The sequence below is a fragment of the Apteryx rowi genome, unplaced genomic scaffold (genome assembly GCF_003343035.1).
Source record: "Apteryx rowi isolate R43461 unplaced genomic scaffold, aptRow1 scaffold_49, whole genome shotgun sequence".
Classification (NCBI taxonomy): Eukaryota; Metazoa; Chordata; class Aves; order Apterygiformes; family Apterygidae; genus Apteryx; species Apteryx rowi.
Window position 1 is genome coordinate 3558459 of NW_020450749.1, and position 21351 is coordinate 3579809.

At 35.7% G+C, this 21351-nt stretch overlaps 1 protein-coding gene across 22 annotated transcripts in view; it reads left to right on the forward strand.

Annotated features, from left to right (window-relative positions):
• The window catches only part of SLMAP (sarcolemma associated protein), a 91849-nt gene that overhangs the window by 56185 nt on the left and 14313 nt on the right, over window positions 1–21351 (forward strand). For 13 of the 22 annotated variants that reach the window (XR_003255656.1, XR_003255655.1, XM_026078834.1 and 10 more), the window contains 5 exons: window positions 7712–7768; window positions 10814–10894; window positions 11145–11219; window positions 17403–17525; window positions 18319–18393. Coding sequence is in view for 20 of the 22 variants with exons in the window: in XM_026078834.1 (XP_025934619.1) it covers window positions 7712–7768; window positions 10814–10894; window positions 11145–11219; window positions 17403–17525; window positions 18319–18393 (411 nt within the window). In the remaining 2 variants the exon portion in view is untranslated. The remainder of the gene's footprint in view (window positions 1–7711; window positions 7769–10813; window positions 10895–11144; window positions 11220–17402; window positions 17526–18318; window positions 18394–21351) is intronic. The other 9 variants (XM_026078819.1, XM_026078820.1, XM_026078821.1 and 6 more) reach the window with 3 other exon arrangements.

The following is a 21351-nucleotide window of genomic DNA, read 5'->3' on the forward strand; positions in this document are numbered from 1 at the left end:
AAAATGGTTAAAAATAGTTTTGCCTTTAACTTTTTTTTTTAATTTTGCACGTCAGAAAATAGTTAACTTTAGAGAGTAAAACTGAAGTACTGTATAGGGATTATGACCCTTTAATCATGTTAGCTGTAAGAAGACTTTGAAAGTTGAGATGTTGGGGTTTTTTAAGAAATCATGTGCTACTTTGAACACAAGTAGCCTAAAATGAAGCTTGAGCATTTTTTATTAATATTTCTTTTCCAAGTGCAAATATATATTGTTTTATAGAGAAATAATTGATAATATCACACTAAAATATGGAAATATGAAAGTATTAATAGGTATTAATTAGGAATTAAATAATATGCCTAAATTTCAGTTACTGAGTCCAGAAGAGTTTGAACATTATTTTTATTTTAAAATTGTGCCCAGAATCTCCTTGTTAACTTTTTAAATGTCGCCACCTCTTACCAATATAAGTTTGCAAGTTGTCTGAAATATGATTTCAAAATCAAATTATTATGAGACTATAACAAATAGATACCAGAGTACCGTTGCTCTTTACTTGACTTCTTTCGAAGTTGAAGCAGCAATCCTTTTTTGATTTGTATCAGATCGCAGAAGATTCAAAACGTCATCTGGATGGATGCACGAAAGCATCCAGCTTCCTCCACGCCCTGGGTAGCCGTGGGGCAGCCTCCTGCTCTGCCGCCGGAGAGCTTTAGGCAGCTGTCTGCCAGTTTCTTTTTCCCTATGCGTGTAGGCAACACCGAGCTGTTCATTCAGGTTGTCTTTATGTGTGTTTATAAAGTCCTTTATTACTCTTTTCTGTCCTGCATCTGCCGTGTTCTTTCACTGCTCTGTGCGTTAGCTTAGTTTCCTGTGTTCCCTTATCTGGTCTGTTGTACTGTGTTGTTCTGCATCTCCGCTGTGTCCGGTCCATCCGCGTTTCTCTGACTCCTTAGAGCTTGCTGGCCTCTGTTCTCTTCGTGACAGGCTGTGCGTCTCTCCGTCCTCCTGTCCTTCTTCTAGCCCTCGTATGCTCACAGATGGGCAGTAATTTTCTCTGCCAGATTTTAGATTTTGCCCTCTTGAAAGCAGCAGGAGGCAGTTACTATTTTTTCCTGAGTAGTTTTGTATTATTTTAGAAGAGTGAAGGATTTAGAGGGTATAATGTAGATTCAGCTGCTTTTGTAGTGAAGGAGGCTGTGGATAGCCTGTCCATAGCCTGTAAGGGAGAAAGAAATTGGTTTGCTCTGGCTATATGCAGTTGCACCATTTCATAATTAAATGCTCTACACAACCGGAAAGCTAGAGACAAGATTTTTTTTTCCTCTCTATCTCCCCCCACCCTTTTTTTTTCCTTTCAAAAATCTATTATTGTTTCAGTGCAGTGAGAATTCCTTTAATAAGGAAAGGGAAATATTTATCAATGCTTTTAAAAATAAGTATTTTTTAAATAAAATTTTAAAAATAAGTATTTTTTTTATTTCAAGAGGGCATCAAATACAAAGACTAATAAATATAAAGACTGAGGAAAAACAAGCGTCCTTTTAAAGCTAAGAATAAAATGCTGAAAAGTAAAGGTTAAATATGTTTCTTATTTCCTTAATGCTTGGATTCAATTCTTGCAGTCATTCATGTCTGATTCTGAATTAACAAATGGGAGCAACTAGTGACATCAGTGCTATGGAGTTGTATGTCAGTAGTGTATCATATTATGTATTCTAAATTTACCGTAACTTAAATATCACTCGTGCATTAACCTTCTTGAACAAAATTTGAAAGTGATAAGAAGTTGTAAACTGCAGTGTTTCTCCCTTTACTGGAGCCCTTTCTTTCAAGAGAGGAGGGGACTGCACTTTTATTCATCAGTTTGTAGAATGTCAGAGTGCGTCCGGAGTGAGTTCGTCACATTTGCTTTAAAAACAACAGCAACAAAACCAGAAAAGGTGGATAAAAATAAGGATTTATCGCTACTATGTAATATTTTTGTAGTAACAGAAATTTGTTAAGTATAGAATTGTGGCACTGTGACATTCAGCAGATGCCTGTAATAGTAAGAGAATATCTTTGCTCTTGTAAAGCGATGATCTCATTCTGTGCTTAGCAGTTAATCCAATATTACTTTCTTTTGACCAGTAAAAGTGCAGTAATATTGCCATATGATGTTTAAAACCAAGTCTAACTTTTCATCAGTGTTACAAATTAAGAAGTTGAAATCCTAACACTGACAGTTTAAACAAACATTACAGGCTGCAGTGGGACACAGATGAGGTAATGATGGATTTTCTCCACTTCTAGTTATTTCTATAGGTTTTCTGATAATTACATGTTCTTACATATTAATTCTATGTATTCTTTAATTTGCTGTTACAAAGAACAGTAAGGAAAACAAGACCTTAATTTTTATGTGGAGATTTAAAAGATTCTTTTAAGAAAATGGAACATAAAGCTGAAGTTTAATTTAAAATAATTTTGAACTTTAAAAAGAATTCCTAGAATCCTCTTTATTCAGTACATAAAAATGAGCTGTAGTTAAATGTTTAGTCCAAGAAATGTCTTTATCAGACTGAAAATGAAGGCCCCATTGAGTGATGTTCAGCTATAAATTGCATGCTGGATGTTCACTTACCTATTTTAGCAAAACCTGTGTTAGCACTAGCTCTGCAGACTGAATCTGAACAGTCGTGTCACTAATGAGGAGAAAAAGCAACCATTGGGATCTAATAGAAAATTCTAACATTCAATTTAAGTAGTAATAAGAGGAAAAAGTAAAGATGAATTTCTTTATGCCTCCCTCTTTCTTGAGAGATTGAAAACCAGAGTAAAGACACTGTAAGGCCTTGATTGCCTTACTTTAAAAGAATTAATATTAACTCAGAGCATTCACTATACTACATTTTGGTAGCAGTGTAAACTTGTACTTCTTTCTAATCAAGTAAGAAAAAGATGCCAAGTCAGTAGCTCACATACTTGTTCCTGGACTGAAAGTTTGCCTTTCCCAAATTCAAATATCTTCAGTCATGCCCCACAAAATCGTAAGGTTAAAAAACCAACCAAACAAAAAACAACAGAAACAAAAAGCAGACCCCAAACTGCTTGATCCTAATAATCTTCTTGATTTTGTACATAAAAGCTACCCTTGGGTCTGACTCTTTCTCTTCTCTCAGCAGCGGTGAAGAGCGGGAACTAGTGAAAGAAGTGATAGTTTCAGAGATAGCCAGGAGCTAGAGCTTTAAGATGTGCAACAAATTTTAGGTGTAAGACCATATCACAAGGTCTTGCAGTCTCGAGCAGGAATATAATTGGTCACGTGATACTCTGCTTTTTTTGGTTTTGGAGGTGTAGGCTTGTCCAAGTTTTCCTTGGAAAAGGGACAGATTCATTTTCTTATTAAAAAATAAATAAAAAATAAAAACTGGAAAGGGGAGTGACTCACGGTAGAAGCAGAGGTAATAAAACTACAGGAGCTGCAAAGCTTAAGAGAAATGTCAAAAGAAAGGAAAATGAGACACCCATGCAGTCTGTCCAGAAGAGAAGGTTCTGCCTTCTGCTCGTTCAGAGGGGAAGTTGTGCATATCCGTAGAGTTTGGGGAAGAAGCACTTAAACCAGGAAAGCACAAGCAAGGGAAAGAGGAAAAAACACATCCAGTCGAGGAAGTGAAGCATGTACGATAGCACAAAAAGGAGAATTAGATGATTAAATAATCTAGTGTACTATATAAACAGTTGCTACAGACATATAAGGCAATTGGAAGGGCTTCTGAATTAAGAGCAGTCAAGAGTTATCAAGATATTAAAGCCAGAATTTTTGAGGGTAGGGGGGAAAGTTGACACTAAAATCTTTCTTACAATGCATCATGGACACTTAATTCATTTGGCATCGTTCTGTAAAACCTGGTTTCTGGTTTTTAGGAATTGGTCTACATCATCTCAAAACTGTTATGAAATCCTGCTCTGAATGAGCTGGGAACTCTGTTACTTGGTGATCAATACATCCAGTTCAACCATTGCTCGTTTCACAACTTTTTTTCAGTAACTGTTGGTGAAATCCGGTGACATTGACAGCAAAAACCCATGCTGCTTTGTTTTAATTAGTATTTTAATTAGTACAGGGTGTGAATTAATACCAAAAGTGGCAACAATGATGTGTGGACAGGAGAGAATACAGTGCCCTCCTAGCTTCATGTCTTTCCCTCCAATTTAACTCTTCATTTGTGACTTCATTTTTTCTTGTTTTTCATTTTGGGATTTTAGTCTTTGTGTTTATGGTTTTTAAATTGCAAGTCAATATTTTTTGCCTTTTTACTAGGTTTGTCTCTAATACTTTTTAATTTATTGATCTAAAATGAAGTGGTATTTTGGATGGATTGTATAGCTAGTTTCAAATTTTCCATGAATATATGACCTGCAGGTGACAAGTGAACTTAAAGCTATTTACTGTAACTTTTCAGAGAGTTTTAAATTTGTAGGTTTTGGGGGGGAGGGATTTCCTTTTGTTAGCCTTCAAAAGTGGCTTCCCTGAAGGATTCATTGTTTGCAGAAGCACAAATGTGGCTGTGTGTGGGGAACAGGGGTTTACTTAAGTAATCACTGTAATGTTAAGAGACCTTAACTATCAGATATTCCATGATGCAAGGCCTGTGTTATACACATAGTAATAAGCAGCCTAAATCTACCAGGGAGTTCTTAAGCTGAAAAGATAGGAAGCCCTTAAAAAAGAAAAAGAAAGCTGCCTTTAAACTGCCGTCATCAGCAAAAGGAAATATTCAGGACTATCTGGAAGGTGAACTGCAAAGTTTAACTTCAAAGCACGTTGTTTCAGTAAACCTTTTAATAACTTATTATTTATAGTAAGTGTTTGCTTTTTGATTACTAGTCACTGGATAACATGAAAGATGGAAATTATTTTTGCTGGGATCTTCACCTTCATTTCTTTTTTGGTAACCAAAAATGCATAATGATTCAGGGACAAAATGTGTGGTGGGACTTTTGTGTGTGTGTTTTTTTTTTTTTTTAACTTACAATGGTCACATTTACTAAGCTGTTTTTTTGAAATAGTAATAAGAAAAGATACAGCATCCAAAAAAGGGCATTTTAAAAGGTACAGGTACGTCTACTCTAACTTTCTCTTTAACGAGTTCTGATTGTGGTCTGGATTCTGCCATCTTTAGTGACTCGGGCAGTGCCAGAATGCAGAATAGCAGAAGAAGATGCTATTTAGTTTAATGGCATCAACATGCAGTTCTCTGTTTTTGTAAATATACACAGGCATGTTGAAATAAATTATTTTTGGTTGGCTTTGAGCTACACTGATGCTTCGTTTTACAGCACAGAATACTTATTTTAAAAGTATTTACTTTTTGTAAAATGAAGCATCAGTGTAGTTTTTGTTTTTAGAGAGAGATGTCAGGTACTAAGTGAAAAATACTAGCTGTGCTAGCTTCGGGTCCTGTTGGGGAAGGGGGCTGTATGCTATTACTGAAGTGGTTTGCTGAAGAAGTTGTGCTAAGAAGTCAACTTCTGTGCAAGTATTGAAGTTCAAACTGCCATAATGAGCATTTGAAGAAAGTAAGCCACCCTGGAAAAGCAAAAGAATTAAACCTTTCTTTCTTTCTTTCTTTCTTTTTTTTTTTTTAGTTGTAGGAATTAAGAATTTTTAAAAATGTAGAAAACAGTGGCCAAAGTTTGAGTCTGGGAAAACATCTGGGTTTAAAAAAAAAAAAAAGGACTAATTTGTGTTTTGTATTATGATTATTCTGGTTCTAAGTCATGGAATTGTGAAGACTCCAACATCCATCAATTCACGATGCCAAATTTTCTTCTATAAACTGGTTACAGAAGCCTATTTTACGCTAACCAACTAACACAGATGAGGTGTTCACACCTTCCACATCAAGCAGTTGGTAGCTACTGTGGGTGCAGGTTTTTTACATTCATCTTATTTTTCAGGCATATGGGCTGAATTCCTCAGTTACGTTCTTGCTGCCTTCCCTCTTTGCCCCCTTCAAGTCTCAGCTGAGTCCTGGAGATAAAGATTTTTGTTTATTTTTATTTTTTTAACAGAATAGGGCAGATATCATCCAGTAACTCTTCGCTTGTGGCTGTGGTGCCTCGAGTCCATCCGTTGTGCCCTCCTTAATCGAGGCACGGTGACTTTCTCTAGCCCTAACAAATGGGGGACTGATCTGAACTGGATCATAAGTGATCTCCTGCAGTCATGCGAGACCAGAATCCAATCCTGAAAATCCAGCGCAGTTCAGCATATTTTGGAAAGAGTACTTGTAAAAATGTTGTAGAAAAGCAGGACAATGTTTGTAGATAGATGGAGGGAGCATCTCTTTTAGATGGATTGGTCTTTCTGGGCCGGGAAAAAGAGACAAGCTGTTGGCCCTGTGAACCCTTCTTCAAACCTCAGCTTTTTGTGTGTCTGAAAGCTTGTCCTTCTTTGCAATAAGAGTTGGAAAAGATATCTCCATGCAGATTTTGTCCTGCCTCTGTCCTCCGATTGTCACGGCCACAGCCGAGGGAGAGAGGCTTTGCAATCTTCAGAGCCACTTGAGTCTAGAAATACTGACAAAAGGTCACTACTCTTGTGCGAAAAGTTTGGAAGATTTACTGTCCTTTGACTTCCTTGATCTGAACCCTGTGCGTGCTGTTTGCCCCACCGTCTGTCTGTCTCACCTGTTAACAGCACGTAGGGTAACCAGCAAACCCCCTTCTCTGCCTCGTGGGCACGGATCCAGCAGGGAGAGCACAGAGAGGCAGCTTCAAGCCTGGTGTTAAAATGGTTAACAGCCCTTAGGGTGCCCCAAAAGCATTGCCAGCTGTCTAAAGTAAGAGTACTGCACTGAAATTAATGAAATGACCTGTAACATGACCCTCAGTAGTTCTGCATATTTGTATTGCTAACCAGTTGTTAAGGAACTTGAATTATTATTATTTGTTGTTAGGAGGACGTTTCATTAATTACTAGTTCAAAAGTTGCCTCTTTATTAACCCATGCCTGTTCTCCCCTTGGTCTTACTGCTTGCCTTCGTGTCCTAGCTGGAGTAGCAAGAAGTAAGCAGTATGCTATCAAATTCCTTTTTTATGCATTTTTAATGCACCTGATGTATGGACAGACCTCCCCGTCAATGCTGTATGCAAACTAAATTCTGTGCATCTGAGTGTAATGAATGATCAGCTTTTTGGAAACTTGTGCAGCTCTCTGAAAGTTTTAAGTTAAGGAAGGCTAATGCTGTGTATCTTTCGTGGGCACTGCTGAAACAGTTAGGATACGGAGATGGCTTCTCAATTGCTGGTTTTGCATGGTGTATTTCTAGATTTCTGCTGTATCTGGTGGATATCTATTTTAGGCATCCAGCTCTTAGAGGTCCTTTTTCTGATTACTATAACACTGAAAATGTATTAATTATTTATTGCTCCCAGTTAAATAAAAGTTCATAAAAAATAATTTTTCTAGCCTTTCATTAGTGAACTGAAGCATTTAATAATGTCAGTTACTTAATAACTTGCCAAGAAAATAATTACGCACTTTATCGCAAAGTTTCAGTAGACTTATGTGCTCTGTTTCATTATTTCATGCCAGAATAAAGTTTTTGTTCAAGCCTCAGTAGGAAGTAATACTATCAGCTTTTAATTTGGTCATGGAATGTAGTCTACGTAGATGTGTGCAGGGAAAAGCTTGCTTAATTTGAGCTTGGAAAGTAACACTTATTTTGTTTGGCAGACAAGATCATAGACGAGGGACATCTAACCAAAGTGGAAGAAAGAAAGCTTTTGAAAGGTTAGACTTTTGGATTATTTAACTGTTTTTGAAGCATTTTTTTTTATTGTGCTTTAATGCATGTTTTGACTTACACCAGCAGTTTGAATTTCGTTGAATATTCATTTTTTAAAAAAAAGGAAAAAGTGTATGAAAGGGAGGTATATTATTTACTGAACCCTGCTCCAAATACTGTCTTAGGGTAAAGAGGTTTAAAGGACAAATGATAATTTTTGCAAGTTGACTTAAATCTCTAGCTCTGGAGTAAATTTCAAACAGGTTTTTGTTTTTAGTGTAAGAGAAAACAGGAAATAATATTTGTTCTCATTTAAATGGTGAATAAAAGTATATTTTAATTTGACTTCTTTCTAACTTATACCCTAACAATTTTGAAAATCACTATTAAACTCCTAAACCTGAATTTTGCAAGTGAAAAAAAATAAAATGTGCCTCTAACTTCTTGCTCTTTTCTGTATAAAATATGTGAAATATGAGGATCTAATATGAAAAGATTTATCTTGTCAAGAAAGACATCCCTGTCTTGTAGTATCAAAATCAGGAATGCTACAAAGTTTGTGGATCGATATTTCCTATGTGTCAATGATGTAAGGTTGTTTGGGCTTGTAGGCTGACTTTATTTTGGTAGTTTTTCATTAATATTTTGACATGTTAACTTATTTCTTTAACTTCTGTCCTCCTGCTTAGTGTTATTGTATTGAATAAATGTTAGCATGCAATGAATTCTGGTATTTTAGAGACTTCTTTATTATTTATTTTCCCATATTTTATATGTGAAATTGCACCTTTAACTTGTTTCTGTATGTGAGTAAGCTATAGACAACATGCCATATTTGGCAAAAGAATGCATACAATAACTGTAACTTAACACTTGCATGCCAGTTATCTTGCCAAATGATGAGCTATTTTTAGCATTCGTTAATATGTTCTAACTCATCAAGTAAGTATGATGTCAACACATTTTAATATACTTCATCATTTTGGCTATATTTATGCAGCTCAGTTTTATTATGGGAAATAGGGACAACTGCTGTGAAATAATATATTACAGGAAAGAGTTGTGCTTATGACTGTGCTTTCTCAGGCTTGTTTGACTATAGTACAGACAACTTACGGTCTTTAGTGTATCCCAGATTGTGGGTTAGGAAGCAGGTTGCTAAACCGCTTACCTTTTTGACTTCCGCTGCTTCAAACGTAGAAACCTTTACATCTTTTCTCTAGTGCCTAATGTTGCTCCCTGTTCCGGGGAGGAGAAAAGCCCGGGTACCTGAGACTGGGGGTGCAGGGGGGCGGGGAGACAGGGGTTAATTCAGCCTTTGGAGCCTGCACTGTTCCTCCCATTTTGCACAGAGCAAGAAAACTCTGCTTCCTTTTATGACCAGATATGGTCAAGTTAGCTGGATACAGATATTGCTCCTCTTAGCACGTCTGGAATGGCCACTAATGCAGCCTGCGTGGGTGAGGCTTTTAGGATATTCTTTTTGTAAGACTTTAGCTTTAAACAGAAATGATTTACTTGGTTTGCTAAACAGTAGAGTTTTAATGGCAATCTTGTGGGCTGGATTCTATTAGATATGTGAATGATGCTTTGTATCTTAACATTTTTAGATATTAGTTAAAAATTGTATCCCTAAAAATAGGGAAGTACTGTCCTCATTTTAGTAAAGAACCCCAAAACATCAAGTTTTTAACTACTATTCCAGTCATGACGTTTGAAGTCAATTGAAGTCATACAACATTTCTTTGGAATTACTGCCAGGTCTGAACCCCTAGTGTGCTTTAAGTGTATGTGGGTTTTCCCTCTCTCCCTCTCTAGTGATTTCAGTTATATTTAAGATGGGAAGAGAGTCTGGCTTTGATCAGCTACTTTGTTTGTATTTGCCTTCTTCTGTTTCATGTACAAGTGGATGTTATTCTGGTGGAAAGAAATGTAAAACTTTTCCTTTTCATATTAGATAAAGAAAGCAGGTTTTTTTCTTTTAACCTGTTTTGTCTTCTTGCTTCTTTCCTGGTGTAAGTGCACGTTTTCAACTCCAGCTTCTTTCATTTGCAGGGGGATTCAGTTCAGTTTGTTCTCTCATTATTTGTTTAAAAACAAAACAAAACCCAAGCTTTCTCAATACTACTTGCTTGTTTACATATTTTCCTATACTAATGTTATTGTATCCTGTCCTAATCACACTTGATGTGTTTATTACTGCGTATCTTCCCTCCCCTGTCCTGGTGCTTTTTTGCATCTACAGTATCTATATGTGGAGAAATTAGTTGTGCTCATCATGCTTTCTGCATGTATAGCAAAAATAAAGCTTGTGTGCTGAGAACATTGTAATGATGCCTTTCTAAATCTGTTTACCGAACACTTAAGCATCAGAACAAGGTATTAATTTGTGGTTAGGCAGCAATGCTGTCAAGCCAAGGCTGGGCATAGTCAGCCAAGAAAGACTTCATTGTATGTAATTGGGCCTGTACACTGGTGACGTGGTTCATAGCTGACGGATTTAGTGGGTGTAAGACTGATGTGTGGGAAAAGATAAATTAGTATAATTAAGTCCCCTTCCATTTTGAAAATATCTGCTCTTCATTTAGAGTACAGTACAGCATATACAAGAGTTGTTGCTATTATTTTGTTTGTCCGAAATACTAAATCATATTTTTATTCTTACAGCAGTTTCTTTCTTTTTACAGTATATGCATTGTTCTAGATTTCTCTTCTTATTTGTTCCCTGAATGATTCAGTGAAACAATTGGCTTTTACACTGAATTCCAGCTGGCAAGAATACAGCTTTAAACAAAAGTTCAAGCTGTGTATGAGGCAGTCACATCCCGTGTTAGATGCAAGGCTAGATTAATGACTTTAGTCATACTGAATCCATTTTGGTCCAGAACTGTAAAGAAATAAGCAAACACCAGGTTTTTCAGTATCATAATTTTCTTTGACCTTTTTCCTAGTGACGCTTAGCAGTAGATAGTATATATAGATAGAAATTATGAATGAGAGCCTGAATAAAGCATTTATTTATTCTAGTTGATTCTCTTTGTCTCTTACAGAGAATCAGGCAAAAGTCAAAGAATCAGATTTGTCAGACACTCTTAGTCCAAGCAAGGAAAAAAGCAGTGACGACACTACAGGTAAGCATTTAACTGAGGTTTCTGTAAAACTGAATTAGCTTGAAATAAGTAACTTAATCATGAACTTTCCTGTCTCCTGAGGAGAGAATGCTTGTATTATGTGGAGCCAAATACAAACTTAAAACAGTATTATATTGTATATTTTGCAATTTCATGATAACTGTTTTAAAGTGAGGAAACTGTAAAGGATTCCCTTTGCTTAAAGAATGTGTATGTGAAAATTGTCTGCAGTCTACCTATTCTCTGAAAGGTTTTCTTATTTCAGATGCCCAAATGGATGACCAAGAACTAAATGAACCAATTGCTAAAGTAGCTCTTCTGAAAGGTAAACAGAAATTTTTGTAACTTAGATGAATAATCTGTGGATATATCTTTCTCTCTACCTGTATTCCTGTCAAATATATATGTGCATTTGAGTGAAGAGCACTGAAATTCTAATGCTTTGAATCGTGGTGGTATGGAAGAGTCGCACTTTAATCTCATTAGTGATTCATTTGGGCAATATAAAAGCGTACTGCTGAGTGTTAGTATAGAAGTAATTTACATGCTTCAGGCTAGTTTCCTGTGCTCACCAACATTGTTCTGGGAATCTACGTGTTATAACTTCAAGTACTGTTCACAAATAGCTTCAGCATACGCTCAAGGTGATAGTTAATAGCTGTGAAGCAGAGGGATTCCTCCATCACTGGCAACTTTTTTAAGCTTTGCCAAATGTTACCTGCGTAAATAGTTCCCATCATTGCCAGAAATTATGCCCTTAGTTTCCACCTGAGTGTTTAAAAAAACCTGTAAAATCTTTTCTTATTATTAAATACTCAAGTTTTGAATTCCCTGTTTTAACTGTAGTTAAAATTGTTGCTGAACTTCAGCTTTGATCTTCATAATTGTAAAATTCAGTTTTTTACTGCTCTTTCATATACTTAAATCTAGATTAGCGAGCTAATTTTTTCATATGCATAATCTGAAAATGATGCAGGTTATTAATTAGTCACTACATTTAGCGTAATGAAAGTTAACTTTTTTGCTTTATGTATAGCTGCACATTGTTAAGGTATGTAAAATGATGCTTACATTGGATCACAAGTAAAAAGAATTTCACAATTCTCCATGTTTCAGAAAAACAGGAAACCTCAATGAAATTTAGGAGACCTGAAAAAGAGCTTTTTTCTGTAGTTGTTTATGCTTCACTAATTTTGTGATAGAAAGGACTTCATGTATTAAGTATTAAAAAAAAAAAAATTACATGTGTTTATAGATGTGTGTGTGTGTGTGTGTGTGTGTACACACACACACACACACACACACACACACTCTCACTCTTCCAAACAGCAAAACTAAAATAATATTTTGAATAAGACTTTTTTCAGTAGAATTCAGTTCAGCAAAGCTGTTTAAAAAGAGGTGTTTGAGAGACCGAGCATGTTCTATTTGGGTTTTGCTCTAATGTCTGCAATTAATAGCAAGTATGCAGTGATTTCCTATATTAGAAGGTAAAACCTGGTAATGTTGTTCTTAGTGATTTTGATAGCCTCATTTTTAGTAATAAATTTGGTTTTGGCAACAAGTTTTATTTGCAAACATTTTTGGTTGAAAATATGATGTGACCTTTCATTAAGTCAGAACTTGAAGCCCAAAATGGGATACATGTTTGAGTTCAACGTTTCCTGTGAGCTGTGTTTCATGCACAGAATTCACAGCCAGAACAACACGTCATATGTAAATACTACAGTAGAGAAACTGTAGAGGGACCAGTTTAAAATGCCTGTATTCTTGTATAGGGAAATATGTCTCATACTGCAGATCTGACTTCTATGCATATAAATTCTTTCTTGCAAAATATTCTTATATAAATCAAAACTTGTTGTTATTTTTTAACAAGGATACATTTGGAAGCAAGCAATAATGATAGATCCACTTATTTAGTAATTTTCTACCTTTCTAGATTTTTCTACCTTTGTGGATTCTTTTTTAAAAACAAAAAACAGAAACAAAATGAAAAACGCAGTGAGAACAAATGCTCTGATGTAGCGAACTGAAGGCTACTCGTAATAGACTTGATTCCTTAGTTATCTTTTGCAGACACATTAAAAGTAGCCCGTGGACCCCTCAAGCTGAAAACCCCTGATGACTGAATTCTCCTGCGAATTCTTCCAGGGCTTTGTCAGAGAGGCTCTGCTTAGTAGCCCAAGAACAAGATACGGCTGCTAAGGGCACGCTGCTTCCTTGATTAGAGCTGTCTCATATCAAGGGTCAGGCAAATCTGCAATTATACTTTCTCTGTCCGGGTTATATTGAACTGACAGGCAAGGGTAATTGGATGCTTAAAGGGCTAAAATTGTAAGTTTTCTGTAGACGCATGGAAATAGTCTTCTGCTCTTGTGGATGGTTCATCATTATTTCATCTGTCTTTAGGCAATCAATGATTTAAACCATAGCCACCACTGAATTTTTAACTTAAGAAGTAGAACAATACCTATGTGCATAGACAGCTGTGCTTGTTGAATTATATATTATAATTAACTGGAATAATTGGGATAACTTATTTTTTTCTCTTGCAGCTATTTATAGCTATTCCTCTTTTGCTGTCATGAAATCATTTAAAAATATCTCTACAATGAATTACTTGCATATTTAATTTTTGTGAAGAGCCTGTGAGCCCACAGTTTTGTTGAGAGCTTGTCAGAAAGCTACTTTATGTGCCTGACTTTGCCCTAGAAAGGATCTTATTTGCCACAGAAAGACTTTCAAGTGGATTTGTTATGCATTCATATAATTATGGAAGTGTGAAAACGCTTCTGATCTAGCAGCTGTTCTGAATACAGATGTATCAATTGCAAAGCCAGTGTTCTCTTTTGTTTAATTATTGGAATTTAGAAAACAAATTAGTGGAACAAGAAAATGCTGAGATGTTTAATTGCTGCAGTTTCCTCCAAGGGTGTTTTCCATCAATAAATTTCAAGTGCATTCAGGCCTTGTTTCAGCTTTATCCAAGCCAGAATCTGGCGAAGGGGAGGTAGGGGGGAAGGCTCTCACAGATTTGTAGGACTGCCTTTTTTCTTGAGAAAAGGTCTTTATTAGCCATGAATAACGGTTTCTTGAAAATTGTTTTTTAGACAGGCTGTTTGTGACTACTTATTGCAAAGAGAGGTTGCAGAGTTAAAAACAGGTAGATGTTAAAGAGTGGAAAAGAGAAAGCAATAAAGGCAATCAGAATTTTAGTAATCTTGTTCTTACCAACATTCTTACATTTTCTTAGTAATGCCAAGACTGACTCATGGAATCTTATTAAAAAGTCTTGTCAGTTGAGGGTTTGCTGAAGAAATTTGATAGTTTAGATAAGAATATTGTCAATGGTCTGTTGATTCAGAAAGTTTTGAGACCATTGATTTGTGTTTCAATAGCAAAAGAAAACTCATTTTTTAAATTAATTATCTGATTTCATCTGAATATTCTTTTTGATACTGAATAACACTTTAGAAAGTCCAGCAAACTTCTGAAAGTGAACCACTGTGAAACTTGGAGAAATACTATCCTACTCACAAAGTTGCTTCCGCAGGCCGAGCACAGATGGATATAGGATGAATAATATAGAACCACACTTTCCCAAAACTGAGCCATGGGTTAAACTTCTTTTCTTGAACTAGATTGAAGGAGAACAAACTCGGGTGCTTTGGGAATGATTTGTAACAGAAATTTCTGAGTTCTTGATAGCAATTTTAAATCTACCAATCCAGTAAAAAAAAAAAAGCTGATGTTAAAGGAAAGTTTAGTGTTTTGAGGGGATTTAAAAAAAAAAAAAAGTGATCTTAATTAAGGATCACTTTCTTGTAACACAGCAAACAATCTGATCGCAGATGAAAATTTTCCATGAACTATAGTAAATGAATGAGGGATTTCAAACTATTGCGTATCTGACCTTCTCCCCCCCCCCCCCCAATTTGTAATTAATGATACAACTCCTTCGACTTCCCTGAGAACAGTAGTCCAATGTTGAATACTTCTGGAAGTTGCTCAAAAACTTTAATTGCAGCTCTTTGTATTGGTTCTCAAGCCAGTTTTCATGACTAATGACATGTGAATTTGCTTTTTGAGGGAACTAATTCTAAGCCCAATAATAATTAGTAGGCTTTTTATTTACAAATAGAGCAATCCTACTCACGAAGGAAATTTTTCGAAAGTTAGAGTTAGTGCAAGAATGGTATTTGCTTTGCACTATTAAATGCACCATTAAATGAATTTTCTGTTTGTGTAATTCTTAAAAGCTGTTAAATTGTTTCCTAACGCTTATGCTTTTCTTCTTGGCCGTAGATTTACAAGTAAATCAAGTGTATGGAAATTCCCCTATTGCATTTGAGTAGGAAAAAATTTCTACCTTGACATAGATAGTGCCTTCCCTAAATCTGTTATGCTGTCCTGTAACTTGAGTTCCTCATCTCCTTTGAAGCAGTGTTATCTTTTATGATGTGTGCTTTCATTGATTTGAAAATACTGTCCCCCAGAAAATTCACTGGGGATTCTTACTGTTGAGATACTGTGTTCTTATTGTTGATTTGGGACACTGCTTCTTTATCAGGCACGATTTGAGCATAATTTGTCAACTTCCTCATCCATTTCTTCTGAACAGTCTCATTAAGGATTGAAAGTCTAATTGCCTCAAGCAGCTTTATCCATGAGGGGCTAAGAACAAAACATCTCTGATACAGAGAAACTTGGATTTGGAACTCTTAATAAACCATGAAAGAAAGTATTTGGATGAAAGATTTATTCCTCTTTGTACTTTCTGCTCTCAGTTCTATTCTGAAAAAGCCAAAACCACGTTCATACATGCACGGCTCCACTCCTTGATCCCACCAATTCATCACTGTGAGAATAGGAAAACCATAACCTCTTTTCTTAGGTACTGTATGAGTACTTTAGTACTTTAGCAGGATTTGATAAATAACTACTCTAAGAAAAAAAAAATGAAACAATGAATAATTTTCTTAAAAGTTACTTTATTGATGACATACAGTCAAATATGAGTGTCAAAAATGCAAAGACAAAGTAAAACATAGCTTGTATTAATTTCTACTTGTTAGTGAAAGGTCCAGAAAAAATGTTTTGATCTTTTGGGTTTTTATCCTATGCAGTGTGCATTCATCTTAAATCTATATGACCTATAAGGTTAAAAGTTTATTAACAGAGTACTGTGTGATACATCTTTTTGTTTTCTCCCTCTCTCCCATGACGTGCAAGTGTCTTTTTTCACTGATTTACCTCTTTTACCTTTCTCACCTAATTGGCATTATATAAAATTTTAACCTTTTGCCGATGTAGTTTATTAGTGCCTATTTAAGAACCTATTATTTCTGCACAACCGCTACCTAAGGAACATTTACTGAAAACTTTTGTGGATCCAGTTCCTGATATTGCAGATTCCTGTGGGCTTCCTCATTATGTTACTGCATATAGTTTCCAGTACTTACTTTATTAGGTTATACTAACCTATATTAGGTTACATAGTTACAAGTACTCCTGGTTACAAACTCCCCTGAAATGTCGGCTTTAAATGTATTTAATTTGTATATGAATGAGCTTTATATATATATATATATATATATATATATAAAAACTCCAAGAGGTCTTTAATATGCATTTTTAATTAAAACAAACTTGGTTTGGGGAAGAGCAAATGTTTTAACTGTTACTTACAGTTTAAATAATATGCTTAGTTACCTAGTCACGTTAAAGATGCACCTAATATTTTAACTTATATTACAGTGAAACTGTATTTTTAAAGGGAAAACTTGGCCTAGTATTCACTAGGCCACTGAATGCAATACAGTGAAACTTTTCTTCAATTTCTTCATTTTGTTTTGTTGGGGGATATTTGCCTAAATTTTCCTTTCCTTGTAGCCGTGGTCCACACGCGTAATGCGAGGGACAGGTAGAACACCGAGCCTTGCGCAGTAGCAAGCCGGTCGGGAGTAGCCAGCCACCTAATAGCAACTCCCCTTGCATAATCTCTCACAGCCGCCTGGCAGAAACTAGGCCCAGCACAAGGCTGTGTACATATACATATACCTATAGATAAATATATGTGTGTGTCTGTGCTGAGCAAGAGCAGGACTAAGGGAGAGTGAGCTCAGGATGAAGGGGACACAGGATCACCGAGAAGTGTGTGCCAGGAGGGGAGGTTGGAGTAGCTTCCTTTTAAAATAGACAAGCTGTGTACACAGTTACGTGGGTGGAGTAATCCTTTCCAGCCTATACATTATGTTTAAAAGCTGATTGTTCTGTTTTTTCTGTATTTTACTGCATGATAAGTGTAATGAATGTTTTAAATCTTGCATTCGCTTTCCTTCTTTAAAAGGTTTATTAATATTTTGCTAATATTTACCTAACAAAATTTTGAGATTACTTTAACTAACTCTGGATGATTAGAATACCAAGTGACCAGTCTTCACATGGCAGTGCAAATTAAACTGTTGTACCAATTCGTGCTTTAAAGAAAATGTTCTTTTATCAGATGAATTGCAGGGTGCACAATCAGAAACTGAGGCTAAACAAGAAATTCAGCAACTGCACAAGGAGCTGGTTGAAGCCCAAGAGCTAGCTAGAACAAGTAAACAAAAATGCTTTGAACTTCAAGGTGAGACCCAGATCAACTTGATTCTGTAGGGTATCCATTAAAACTGTATTTACCAGGTAATCTTAAGAGGGTTTTTTGTTGACTATACTATAAATAAACTTGTTTTCACAGTATTGGCCTCTTTTGCACAGAATGTCAAACTTTTTTCTTTTTTGTTTTGTATAAACTATAGGTACAGTTAGATTGAGCTCTGAATTTTTGGGTCAGTATTGACAAACATACTTCTTGTATTAAATATAGAGACAAATTTCATGTATTTCATCATTAAAAATATATTCATCTGCAGGTATTAATTAATCACACATAATGTGTTCAGTAGTAGTTTCCTTTTTATATTTTTATTTATTTATTTTTAAGGATCATCCTATCATCTTACAGCTAGATCATCTAGCTGTTTCATTAGCTGCAAAACTGTTTGTAGGTCATCTTTAACAGGAAATAGTATAGCCCAGTTTAATCAAATCTTGTTCAGCGTTCTTCCTGGAAAACCTTTACAGCTTTTTTTCTTTCCACTCCTACACCAAACTGCATTTAGCACACATTGAGTTTTTGTATCAGGCAACTGATTATATTAATTTCAAATTAATTGTAATACTACCAAAATAATGGAATAATGTCTTTAATATTAACTTTTCCTTAAACTACTTACATAATTACTAGCTTTGATAACTTACTGGAATAAACTGACTGTTTTAATCTTCTCAGTTATGGGGAATTTGTGACTGTAATTTACTACAAAGCTGAAATACTTTTTACTAACAATCTTTGGACATGTTTTCACTTTTATTTTTAGCACTATTGGAAGAAGAGAGAAAAGCGTATCGAATGCAAGTTGAAGAGTCCAGCAAGCAAATAAATGTTCTGCAAGGTATGAAATAAATTATTTTTTTCTACCCCACTCTATATGTCTTAGGAAAAACATAGCTTTTACCAATTATGTGGATAATAAGCACTAATGAAGGAAGATGTTAACTGCATGTGTTTTAAATCTGATTTTTCATGCTATCTCAGAAATGTATTATGAAACATTTCCCATCAATTCCTATGTCTCTAATCATAAATTAGAAAATGCAAAAAATGTGATCTGTAACATAGTCCTTTTCTCCTTTCTCTCCTCAATTTTTCCTCTGCTTTAAATGATCCAAAGTCTTACTGCGACTGTTGTACCTTCTTAACAAACACTCAGAATATTTAGCCTTTTGTACTATTCTGTCTCTTCATTTTACTGATAAAATCCTCCTGAAAATTTTTAATCACTCCAGATCTACATCCAGCCTCAGAGTTTGCAGTAGAATTTCATAAAGAACAGACAGTTCTTTAGGAAGAACCACTGTGATCACGATCCTGCTCTTTTCAGCCCAAAATAACTCTAGCAGGATGGAATCGTGTGATTTACACATCTTCTGTATCACAAGTTAGAAGTTGCCATTTCCAAGCTAGCGAAGTGCTATGTTGACACGAAAAGGGTTTTTTTTAACGAGCAGTGGAACTGACAACTTGGTTTCCTATGGATTTGTTGTAGGAGGGTCTGAGGAGGTAGAAACATCTGTGTTGTTGTGTCAGCTCCTCGTGATGCGCCAGTGTTTAAAATCTCTGTGCTTGCTTTTAGCTCTTTATCTTGTCACGTGGCTGTGTCCCTGGGCGAGTGGTAGCATGTCCTGTGGTTGGAGTTACATGCCCGCTTATTTGTCGGCCTGTACATGTGAGCTCCTTGGTCGGAGGCTCTCTAGCCTTAAAATCAGTAAGGGTTATATTGGAACTCTCCCTTAGAGCAGACATTAGTATGAATATCTACTCAGCCATTGATTTTTATGAAACTTGTAGGAGCTTTATAGCATGGGATCTTGGTCAGCATTTCATATTCGATTGGTCATTTGACTCAAAAACGTTTGGAAGAGAGATGAGCAGACAGTCAGATGGACTGAAAATGTAAGCACATAAGTCTCATTTTCTTAGGAAATCAAGCCAAAATATCTTGAGCAAATTATTTTATGGGTGATAGTTTGTGGACTGTGCTACTTGTCACATACCAGTTACACTTGAGAAGCTTATGTAATAGCTATTTTATGAATATCAGCAAAGGATATTTGCTATTTCTTCTAAGAAAGAGGCGCTAACGCAATATTCCTCTTCAGAACAAGAGGAATAATTTAATTTTGAATGTTGTGCTGCTAATGTGCAGAAAACTCCAAATAAAGAATTTTGAAGCAAAGGTTAGAAGTCAGGATATTTGCTGGTTATGTCTATACAGAAGGAAAAAAATGTACATTTTTTCTTTCCAAAAAAAAAAAAAGAGAGAGAACCAAAGTACAAACTTGAGAGCGCCACACTAACTGCGAGGTGGCTCTTGTCAGTTCTGTACTGTTTTGTCTCCTGAACCTTTCCCATGTGAGGTTTTACTAATGGCTCATCTTCTTCTCTCTCTACTGCAGTGTGAAACAGTCTGATATTGTATGCCTGCTGCTTCCCAAGCTTTCAGGGCAAGACATATCTCTCAGACTGGGAAAATCTGTCTTAATGTCAGCATTCTCTCTTGGCAGCTTCTAGGAACTGTAGTGAGGGGGGAAAAAAAAAAATCCTTGTAGCTTCATGCGGTAACATTTCTTGGACTGTTTTCATGGAATCAACATTTTCTGCCAGCCAGTACTTACATGGCTTATGTATTTGACATAGAGAAGAGAACAGAATGCCACAAAAACAACTGAGATCCTGTCTCTACATGTGGAGCTCCCTTTAGATGAATGGATAGCTGGAACGAGGAAATTCTTGTAGCTCAAGTAACTAGTCATTACTTTTAAAAAAAGTAAAGCATTCAGTTTAGATGAGGTAATGGCTTATTAAGTAAAGGGTGTAATGGAAGTTTTCTTTCTGATTGCCCTTTGAAATAATATCCAGTGCTTCAGAAACCATTCCAATATTTGTGGTAGTAATTTTTCTGTGTAAGTTATTCCTACAACTCCACCACACTTGAGAAATGTTTGTATATTTTGGGGAGATTTTCAATCCTACCATGCTTATCTGCGTGCCCAAGAGTTTAAAGTGAGCGTTGTCCATCAACAATGCAGACAGAAGAAAATGCAAATGTCTTTGCAATACTGCCATTACTGAGAAGCAGGAACTTAGTATGGCTTGACCAAGAGAAAAAAAATCAAGAAGATATGGTATAAAAAAGTCGCTGCTTAGTTCTTTAATAGGCACTTGCAGTGTTAGCAAATCTTAATTCTTGGTATTCTAAAAACATGTTGTTTCCTACCGTAATGGTTTAGTAGGTTCAAGGCTTCTAATATAATAATACATGGAAAAAGGTAATTGTTAATGTTCTGCTGTATTCCTCAGGTTGTTCTCATCTACTACCTTATTGCTGTTCTGTTAGTATAATCCTGTAGAAAGTATTTCCAAGCCACTGAGATGGTGGTAAGCTTCATGTTGCTCACATATATTTAAGTATCTATCATGTTGTAAATGTCTTTGTTATGGAACAAATATGCTGTTTCATCCAATATGGACATCCTAAAAAAACCACTTTATTGTGCAAGTACAATATGTAAAATTACAATATATGTATTGATATTACCTATTTTCCATGCTGTATTTTTCCTCCAGAATTTAAAGTTGGGTTTCATAGGTTCCTTGGTTCATCTAATGAGCTAAATGTGCTGTGGGAGCCTGTTAGGGAAAAAAAGTTGCTTTTTTTCTTCTTTACTGTACATCCACCAGCAACTTGCAGAGTTTGTATTGCACCTGACACAGTATATGACACTACTGAAAAACATCGTGAATAGTTGTTGTGAAAGTGGAAGTCTCTCTTGAGTAGTTCTTAACCTGA